General features: G+C 42.1%; 2 protein-coding genes across 5 annotated transcripts; both read right to left on the bottom strand.

The window, feature by feature from the left end:
- Positions 1–39: 39 nt before the first annotated feature.
- On the bottom strand, positions 40–2,216 carry LOC148082382 (CD48 antigen). Of its 4 annotated transcripts, XM_087789555.1 has the most exons (6): positions 2,116–2,216; positions 1,399–1,602; positions 1,122–1,232; positions 579–854; positions 358–471; positions 40–271 (listed from the first exon to the last, which is right to left on the bottom strand). In XM_087789555.1, exons 1-6 carry the CDS (start codon positions 2,144–2,146, stop codon positions 99–101), a joined length of 909 nt encoding a protein of 302 aa, XP_087645681.1. In that variant the 5' UTR covers positions 2,147–2,216; the 3' UTR covers positions 40–98. The 4 variants fall into 4 exon arrangements, with proteins under 4 accessions (XP_087645681.1, XP_087645680.1, XP_087645683.1 ...); XM_087789554.1 differs by lacking the exon at positions 2,116–2,216 and having other exon boundaries at positions 1,399–1,991; XM_087789558.1 differs by lacking the exon at positions 2,116–2,216 and having other exon boundaries at positions 130–275; positions 1,399–1,991.
- Positions 2,217–3,315: 1,099 nt separating this feature from the next.
- Positions 3,316–10,422, bottom strand: vangl2 (VANGL planar cell polarity protein 2). Its single transcript, XM_087788180.1, has 8 exons — positions 10,134–10,422; positions 7,382–7,623; positions 6,484–6,607; positions 5,800–6,407; positions 4,303–4,439; positions 4,015–4,150; positions 3,699–3,948; positions 3,316–3,631 (listed from the first exon to the last, which is right to left on the bottom strand). The coding sequence occupies exons 2-8, from the start codon at positions 7,450–7,452 to the stop codon at positions 3,374–3,376; spliced, it is 1,584 nt and encodes a 527-aa protein (XP_087644306.1). The 5' UTR covers positions 7,453–7,623; positions 10,134–10,422; the 3' UTR covers positions 3,316–3,373.
- Positions 10,423–10,510: the final 88 nt, after the last annotated feature.

The following is a 10,510-nucleotide window of genomic DNA, read 5'->3' as shown; positions in this document are numbered from 1 at the left end:
AAAATTAGTTTAAAAAAAAGAAAGAAAAAAGAAAAGATATTTATGATGCTCCAGTGAAAATATCTAAAAGTAACATTTCCAGTTTCGAGTGAATAATGTTAAAACAAAAAATGGAAAAGAGTAAGTCTCCAGTGATCGTCAAAGAAACACAGTGAGTTAAAAACTAATTGAAAAAGATGAAATGAAATTGTCACATTAATGAATATTTTCAGCTGTAACAGGTAGCTCTGAGTACTCCATGACATCTCGTCATCGCCGTGAAGTCTGATGTCTTTCTGTAGAAAGTATTCATGAATCAACCAGCGCAGATTTTTCACTGACAAATCGAATGTATCTGCAAAAATGAATAAAACTCACCGATGAAATATTTTATGAAAAAAAGAAGCGTGGGTCCGGCGAAAAATGCAGCCGCTAAAATGAGCCCAAATCGACCTCTGCCCTCTTGTATCTGTGTTGTGCTGTTGCCTGCGACTGAAAATGGACAAGTCAGCATCAAGCTGCAGTTGTCAAGGTTGTGTCGGGTATGTCATGAACCACACAAGTGCAACACCACGACACTATAAGGCACGTCATCTTACCAGGACATCTCCAAACGACGACGTCATCGGTGCGCTGTCCATCCCGGCTGGAGGTGCAGGTGAACTCAACGCCGTTCTGGGTGTCGTTCAAAAACGTGAAAATGACACTTTGGTTTCTGTCAGGATGCTGTTGGGGGAATGAAATGCGGTGTTCCGGGTTCACGTTCCACAGGAGGTCCACTCCTGCATCCTGGGATTCACAACTGAGTCCAGTCCAAAAGCCTCCATCTGTGGGGACGCTGAACAGAGTCTTCGTGGTCGGTTTCCTCAGACGCTCTGTTGAAAGGAAGCCGTAATGCTTTTCAGAAATGAACTAAAAAATATATTAAACAACAACTTATCAACAATTTATTTAGATTAAATAAGATTTATAATAGATTCATAAGATTTTAAGATTAAAAGAGGGTATTTAAATAAATAATAAACCATAACTGATCAGAAACTGTAATAAAAGATTAAGACGAACTTCGATATATTTCTATTTAAATAAACAAACACATACAGTTTAATTCTGTTCTGTTTTGCTATGTTTTGTATACATACGTTTGAGGTTAAGCTTGATCTTGTGGTCTACACTCAGCCTCTCTGTATTGGTCAGCTCCACTGTGTATAGCAGAGCATCATTTGTGGACAAATTGAAGATTTTCAAATCACCTGTAAGAAAACGTACGTCCATCATTAAGGTGTTGGAACGTCAGGCAAGCATGTGACCCGAGGCTGCCCTTCCACTGGTCTGTTTTCAGACAGTGTGGCGCGGCCTCACAGCTAGAGAGTTCAGTTGTGGGTTTGAATCCGAGTGGACGGTGCCACTATACTTCACCTGTGGTGCAGTCCAGCCGGAGTCTGCCTCTGAAGAGGTAGAAACGATCGGAGTTGGTGGTCCCGTTGCGACATTTGGTGATCAGCGTGTCGTTGGTGTAGATGGACCACTTGGTTGAGAAGAGGCGCCATGATGGATCCACAGATGCCGGGAGCGTGACCGAACCTCCAATGTAGCCGCCGACTTCCACCTGACACTGAACCACTGTGACATTATAGTTATTAACCAACACAGAATAGTTTTGATATTCACTAACATTCATTTTTCTATATTCTGTGTTCTGCCAAATTCAAAGGCTTAGAGGTGAACTAATGTGTCTCTTAAATTGATCTGTTGTACTCATCAGAAAGTGACTGTTTAATAGAATTATTTTAAGAGAAAAAAAAAGAAGGATGTTTAACATTAAGAAGTTTAATCATCAACATTTTGAAAATTGTTTTACTCCACAACTTAAAATTGACTTTATTGTTTAAGTAAAAAAGTTAAAAAAGGAAATATCACATAGAAAATGATGCTGTTGAGGACAAATCTAATGCCATAACTTTCAACTCACAACCAACATGTGACTAATAATGTTAACTATTATTGCAAGTATTAACAATACTATCGAAAAACGAATACAGAAGAGTATTCTTACCAACAGTGATCAAAACAAGCTTGAAACAACAATAAACTACAATGAATCCTTGAAAATAGTTAGTATGATTTAAGACCTACCCTCGAAGAAGAATATCAAGAAGAATCTCATTGTAACGCTGTCGTGGTGCCGCTTCGACGTCAACCCGGCTTCCTCTTCCTAGTACTTTGTGGGTTGTCACACCCACCATTGTAAGTCAACTTCTTTTAATTAAAATGAAGAACCTTTCTTACATTTTAGAAAACATTTGATTTATTCTACATTAACCAGAAAAAACATTCATTGTAAAATTCTTCACACACAAAAATTGTTTTAATGAAGAGTTTAAAATGTAAAAGTCTTCGTAAATTAGATTCAATTTGCTATGATGTCATCATCTGAGCCCGGAGGCCGAGGCGATGTCTTACAAAAGTAATAAAAATATTTAAAGAGTTTATCAAATTATATTCTCAAATTATGATATATAAACCCCAAATACTGTCTAAAATACGGACATTCTACATTTCGTCTCCAAAAAAGAAAGTGTTATTCATGTGGCAAAGTTTCTTCTCTTTTGTTTTGCAAGTGCTTTGTTTACAGTAGCATTAGCTTACATGCTAACTGACATGCTAACGTAGCAGCTTCACTTCATCACATTCTGCTGTTTCATCCAGATTTATGGGGTTTTCTTGCTTTCAATTACACTCCAACAACATCTAGGTTATTCACAATGAACACAATTGTCATTTGTGTGGTCAAAAAATTTAAAAAAATGAAGTAAACAGACAAAAGTTTTATATAAACAAAATCATTCAATTAGTGAATGCAGGAAAAACAACATAAAAACTGTATTTTTCTAACATAAACAACATGGGTTGATATTTAACTATGAACAGTTGTCATGATGCGTCATGTCCTGATTCAAATTCAGTGAAGTGATCCAGACTTGACATGCGACATGTGTGTATTTTAAAGACCAGATTACAGTGAAGTAGAAGTGAAAACAGAGAAGTTGGATTATTCCTAATTTGCCAAATGAGTCGAAGCTCCTGCTGTTGGTTTCAATTTTAATTTTCTCTATTTAATGGAGCAGCAAGTCTAAGAATGAATCCACCAGAATGACCAAAATATAAATCATCTAAACGTCACTGAAAGATCTTAGATTACACTTAACATGGAACAGAGAATATGTCATTGCAAAACTGAAATTTGAAACACGAAAGTATAAAAAAGACACTTGAACAAACGGAATAATGGATTCGTCAGAAAAGGGACATGGAAGAGGATGACGAGAGAAGGAGTCATCGATACATTTTTATTTTAAGGCCACGACAGGGAGAACGCCTCTTTCACTTCCCTCTACACCGACGTCTCCGACTGCAGTTTCATGACGAACTTGTGACTTTTGGGGTCAACAAACTCCTCGCCGAGATGCAGGAAGGGGAGGGGCGTCACCGTGACGACCAGGGAGAAGTCGGGGCGCCTCAGAGAGAAGACTTGTCGCTGACGCAGGGACGACGTCACGGGTTCGTCGCTCACCAGCGTCCACTGGCGCCCCCTGCTGGTCTCCACGTACTGCAGGGTGGGACCCGTGGTCAGGTAACGCTCCAGGAACGCCTGTGGAGAGAGGATGTTGGAGATGAAAGAGTCAAAAACAAGCTCCTGAGCAGATGACAGGGTCTACCTTGGGGGTCATGTTGTGAGTGACGCAGAACTGCAGGTGGTTGATGATGCTCTCCATGCTGTGGTACGACTGCTGCCGCGTGGCCCTCAGGTACTTCTGCATGGCTCGGGCCATGGGCGCGAAGATGGCCTGGGCCGCCTCCCTGGGGTCCATCACCTCGCGAGGGTGTTTCGGGGTGGACGAGGAGGCCTCCTCCGCCTCCTGGTGGCGCCGGATGTGGGTGAAGGCTTCCTCGACGGCGACCACCAGTCTGCGGGGAAACACCAGGTGAGCGAGGCAGCGGCGCCTTTGGGTTCGGGGTGGACTTCTGGTTTACCGGGCTCTACGTTTGCGGACCCGTCGCTCCACCTCCGCCTCCTCGTAGTAGAACTCGTTGTGGGACGAGTCTCTCTTCCGAGCCGAGGCTGCGATCATCGCCCTGGACTGACTGGTGGAGTTGTTGGTGCCGTTCTCTGTCAAGAAAACCATCAGATGTCAAAGTCTACACAACATGGAATGTTGCGTCTTTCCTTTATTAAAGATGAAAAGAAATACATTTGTATATATAATGTTTCCGTAATAAGTGTGTACTCAGATTAAAAGAGTAAAAAAAAGATCCTCTCACCTTCACCCAGGTTGTAAACCTTGAAGGCCGACAGCTTTTTGGAGAGGATGGACTTGGGCAGGTTCAGCAGGGCGGGGTTATGGATGGGGAAGTCACAGTAGTACTGGTCCAGAACCCAAACAGCTGCTCGCTGAATACTAGAAAAAACAAAATCAGTCCAATTTAAAAAATACTATCCAGAGATGATATTTTGCATCGACTTGCTCAGACTTAAGAGTTAAAGCTTACATGAAACTTTCAGGAAATGTTGATAATGAGACAAAGAACGAAACTTTATTTCAAACTAAATTTAAATTTTAGACAAATCTGTTCATCTTTGACTGAATATTTTACTAAAATGTTTGCTAATTGTATTATTTTAATTAAGTTTGGCTTCTCTACAGGGCGACTAATGTGTTGATTTAAGTGTGTCTTAAATAGATGTTGGACTCTATTGTAACATCCGTATGTGTTTGTTTGTACAAAACTATCTTTTCATTAGAGATTAAATCTGAGTTTACCATAACCACACCCACTCTTCTGTGATTGGTCAAGCATGGAGGTTCGTCACCATGCGTCATCAATCAACGAATTCTCCACCTCCAAGGGACTCATTGTATAAACAAAGCGGGCGCGATTACAGCTGATTGGAGGAGGAGTGAGGCCATTATTACATCATAATGGACTTGTAACCTCTCGTTCGCTGAGATTTCAGACGGTGTAGAACTTAATAAAGTAATAACGTCATCATGATAAGAGACTTACTGCATCTTGGAGAGAAAGACTACGTTTGAAACATGAGAATGAGTCAGGAGAGTTGGAGTTTGATGGGAAAGTTTTGAACTAAAGTATGTTTATGAAGTTAACTTAACCACATTAACATTATTATAATTCCCTGCATGTGAGAGAATTAAGATCTCCATGCCAGGAACTGGACTGAAGAGTGAACCACCTCTGACCTCTGAGGATAATACAATTGAGTTAGGAGTGACATCATTAACAGACAGATAGAAACTGAGCGTCTTCAAACTGAGATCTGATTTCTTTTCATTGTTTAAGTAAGTAAAATAGTAATTTAGATTCCTAATCTTCACACTAGTTGCCCTTTAAATCCAAAAAATACTTTAAAAATAAAAAAGCTTTTAAAAATTTAACAGAAAACCATTCTTTTTCATCTTTGCCTTATACTAGAAATATAAAATCAGAAATTGTGCAGTTAAAAAAGAGAATATTTCACTGTCTTCAACATCTCTTGAATGAATTTAAATTTAATTTAAGTTAATTCCATCTTTCATAGACACAGTGTTTGGTCAACAGGTGATGTCAGTTAAAGGAACCAAAGTCTTCAGACTTCAGAGACTCATTCATTCATTATAATCAAAAACTAAACTTCAATGTTGGCTAAATACGAACCAGGCCTTTCGACACAAACTTGTGAGAGAATGCTGAGTTTGTGGATGATCGTTGTTCTCGATTAAATCTTGTTTGGCCTGAGACCCAAAGACGAGGCGCACAAACCTGAGGTGTCCCACGTTGTAGAAGTGGCTCCATCCATCGGTGCTCCTCACCACCTTCAGACAGAAGGCCGGCTGCAGGTGCCGGACCTCCAGCAGAACCAACGCCAGGTACTGAATGAAAAGCAGGGCATCCACCAAAGAAGCGGCGTACCCCACGATCCCCCGGTAGTCGGTCTCCTTGGGCTCCAGCACCCGCACGCCGTAGAAGAGCCAGTAGGACGCCACGAAGAGGAAGACCAGAGCCAGCAGCAGGCAGCGGAAGATGAAGAAGCTGGGCAGGCTGGCCCGGGGAGGACGCAGGAACAGCGCCCAGGTGGAGATGAGGAGGATCAGGAGCTTGAAGGCCAAGGAAATGTAGAGACCCTCGCACGGGGTGCCACAGGGGTCGAGCGTGTCGCGCCACAGGAGCTGAGGAAGGGCCAGGAACGCCACCGGAGTGACGAAGGCGAACAGGCCCAGAACCGCACTCAGAACCGGGCCCAGGAACCGTCGCCAGTCGAAGGGAGAAGACTCGTCCACTTCCTTGGAGAGTCGCGTCAGGTCTTCGTTGGAGACACTGTCCACGGAGGTGCCGGTCACCACGGTGGCGGTCTCGGCCCAGTTGTCGTCCTGAGACAAGAAGGGAAAGATCAACAGGATGAAGGTTTTACGTCAGAACATATCTTATGTTTGGAATGATGCTGACCCGGTCTTCTTCTCTGGTCGACTCCGCATCCAGCATGGGTTGTCCCGGAGCCTGGAGAGTGACGGACTTGTCTCCTGGGAGGCTGCCGTCTCGACTCTTGGAGCGCTGCCTGTCCCGCCGCTCCCTGGAGACATGGAAGGTGAAGACTGAGTGTCACAGCTGAGATCACAGCTGAAGCACTCAACGCTCTTAATGATGCCTCGGAGTACCCGGAGTAAACCAGTGACCACGAGAGAAGAGCAAACGAGAAGTATGTGAAAAAAATCGACTGGTTATTTTGTCCCCACGACTTGTGTCCCACTAGAACCAATCTATTGTTTCTATTAGCATAATGTCAAAATATAAATATAAAAAATATATATATATATTTATCATTGAATTTCTACAAATTCATATTTACTATAATACATTACAATTTCTTTATATTTGAATCTTCTTGATGATTTTATTATTAGTAACTTTTAAAGTTATTTTAAATGATATTTTTCATAAAATACACTGGGTTTTTCCTCTGAATATTGACCTTTTTCTGGACATTTTTAATTTTCTGAAATGAATTTTCATCATTTTGTCATATTCTTTCAAAAGCTTTGATTTAGTTTAGGATAAAGAAATATCAGACAAAGATAAACCGCGCCAAAAACCATCTAAATATTGTTACCATTATTACATTATTATTAGAAAAACGCAATGATTTTAATAAAACAGAGATAGACACAAGTGTATACAGAAACACAAACATATTTTTAAATGATTTAGAAAACATTTAATTAATTAAAGAATTAATAACAATTACTATTGAAGGGAGTGAATTATACATAGTTTTCATCCCTTCATTTTTAATTCATATTTTAGCTCAATAAGGTCCAAAACTGAATGATGTTTTTCTGGATTCTACCTGTGTTTTCTGGACGTCCTGGACTGGGATGACTTGTACGAGTACGCCGAGTACAAAGACTCGTTGTCCATGTCGGAGGCTGGCAGTGGGCGGGGTCTCGGAGCCCCCCCTGTCCCGAAGCTGCCCCCCTTTTCCCAGACCACACCCAGCTGAGTCTTGTGGAGGCCGACCGATTTAGAAGAGAGGGCCAGAGGGAGGCGCAGAAAGTCCACTTTGCTCCTGAGGGAATCTATCTTGGTGGTCTGGAGGTGGAATGGATGGGAGAGAGTTGAAGACAAATATCCATGTTTTCATGTAAATATCAGAAGTACTGTGGGTCTGAAGCATGTGAATGGAGCGTTGTCTGGGCAGGATGTGTGAGAATGTGCATGAGCTCCATTACACGGGACGGACGCCAGCTCATTCCTCCGGTTCTTGAGCCTCCAGTGTCTGTGACCCACCTTTGTTTCCGGGGCCAAACAGAAACACTTCAAGTCGCAGACGTCCTCAAACCAAAGAGCTCAAACTCTACCCATGAAGTTTACTGTCAGGAGGAGGATTCTCTGCAACGAGGTCTCACTTGGGTCAATGTTTGACACAAACCCGCCACATTCCCCAACTGTCCCCTGTGGTCTCCAAGGGCAACGGAGCTTAGCGACGACAATAGGAATGAATGGGTGGCTGGGAATAAGAAAAGATAAGGGGGGGTGCCCGTTACTACGGTAACCCGAACATCAACCCTGCGCCCCTTTTCTTTAACGTCTCACCCAAACACGCACCTCAGGAGTAATTCATCTCTCATGTTCGGATGATTTTCCTCAGAACTTTGAATCACAAACATCACCTCGCGCTCTTCATTTTCCTGTAATGACTTCACCGTGATCCTCACATGGACTCAAAACACACATCAAACACACTCTGCTATATTCTTTTAGGGAAGGACTGTCCAGTGTGTCTGCTGCCTCCTGCCCTATGCAGCTGGGACAGACCAGACTTGGAACTCCAGATAGTGAATAAGCAGCAGAAAATAAAGAATTTGAGGAGTTAGTAATAATGTCCACATTGTTCCTGCAGTAAAGATTACAATGTCATGGTAAAATGACATGTTTTCATTCAGGGTTTGATAAGCGGTTTGTAAAACGACGGTGGTGAATGGACGGCCTTGTACACGAGCACCGATCGAATACATTGAGACGGCAGGAAGTTGCAAATGTGTTAATGTCGAATGCATGTCCTCCAGAGGCCTCGCAAATTAAATCTGCACACAGCGGCGTCTCACGTGGTGATAAAAATAGACGTCTCTGGGCCTTTCTCCGAGAACTGTGTTAAGATCTGCAGCAAACGTTTGGTTGGAAGTGAAGCAGCTACGACAGGTAGATGGACCAGAAGCTGAATTTATGTTGCCCTCGTGAGATCAGACTCACAACTTCGTATCGATCTACTTTTTTTATTCAACACTAGTTTAATTCATCATTTTTGTTTATAGAACTTAATATTTTCTTGTTTTTCTTTTGAGAGACTTTAAAATAAAATGCCTTTATTATACATATTTGGTCCATATTTCTCTTATAACTTTCATTTAAAATTGAATGTATGTTAACAATAGACATTTTCTTTCAAATATCCTTCCTTCCAACAGGTTCTGTCACGACAATGTAACGGATATTTAATAATATTATTTAGTTACGTCTTTTGGTGAAAACAATTATGTCATAACAATAAAGAAGACTAGTTTAGCTTCTTTCACTGAAAAAAAAGGGTTTCAGTTGTTTCTTTGAAAAAAAATCTTAAGAAACATGGCAACGTTGACCCCTAAATCTTAAATATTTACACTGTTGATTTACAGTTTACGGAGTTATTGTGCAGCTCTCGCATCCTGAAACAGAAACTGACTCTTCGGGACAAACATGATTATAAAAACATTTCATCATCAGCCGTGAATTAAATTGTGTTTCACTTCCATTGTGTCCAACAGCAACAGCTCTCCTCACCCAATATCTGTCAATATTATTGATCTCTCGCACCAGCTGCTCTCACTCTGAACAATCCAGCTGCCATCGATCTGCTCCTGAGCTATTGTTGTCATGTGTCTCTCAACACAACACATCCCAGGATGCATGAGGTCACAGATTTTAAACGTGCTTTGGTGGCTCGGCTGTCCTTCTCGATCTCATCTGAACCACTAAACCACAACACAAGAGAGAATGACATCTTTCAGCTCAAACATGTTCACCCTTAGCTCTGCATTATCATGAGAAGCTTGGCCATCTGGGAGAGACTCAGAGTAGAACTGCTCGTGTAGCAGCCTCATACATCTTGTTTCTCCAGAGAGGTGTTCATGTTAAACTAAGAGGAAGCCCCGGGGCAGATCCAGGACTTGCTGTTTCTTGAATTAACTGGGAATCCCTCAGTTGTACCTTAAGGATCAGAGGACTCTGGGACGAAAACAAGTCTGGGATCCTGATACTGAAACAGACACTTTTTTTTGGACTTAACACGCACACTTTGTTTGTAACTTGAGAATCTGTGCCCCTGAGTGATGGAGCTGGTGATGTTTGAACATCAAGAAAAGAGACATGATGCTCGACAAGGGTTTGACATGAATGAGGAGAAAACATGAAGAAGAAACACAATAAAAAACACCCATGATGAAGAAACGCAATTCAAAATGACAACAATAATGTGAATATATTTTAGATAGTCTGTCTGGTTAACTCATATTTTTCCAAAACAAAAGTTTGCTTTGATCCACGACTGCAGACATGTTTCTTACCTGTTTCCACGGCAGGAAAGAGTGGCACCACTAACGGTCCGGACCCGCACAAAGAACCGATTGAGAGACGTGAGTCCCGCACAAGTCCTGCGATGACTACACCGAGCGTCAGCGAGCCTCCACCTCTGATGTCATTCCCAGACACATAAAACAAAAGCCAGTTCCCCTTAAATGTATTCTCCTTGTAGTTTCCTCCAACACGGGACGGGGAGACTGGGAAGGGACGCAGGACTGGGATCCGCGTCTGGTCTCCTGCTGCGCGGCTTCATCCACGCTCTCTCGGCGAACAACTTCTCCCCCAATGATTTCTGACAGCAGATCAGGTTTGCGTTTCAAAGCTGCCCTCTGTTGCTGCCTCTGGTGATGCATGCAAGTAC

The sequence above is a fragment of the Callionymus lyra genome, chromosome 4 (genome assembly GCF_982586985.1).
Source record: "Callionymus lyra chromosome 4, fCalLyr1.hap1.1, whole genome shotgun sequence".
Classification (NCBI taxonomy): Eukaryota; Metazoa; Chordata; class Actinopteri; order Syngnathiformes; family Callionymidae; genus Callionymus; species Callionymus lyra.
Note: the sequence above shows the minus strand (reverse complement) of the source record. Positions and strands in the feature narration are given on the sequence as shown.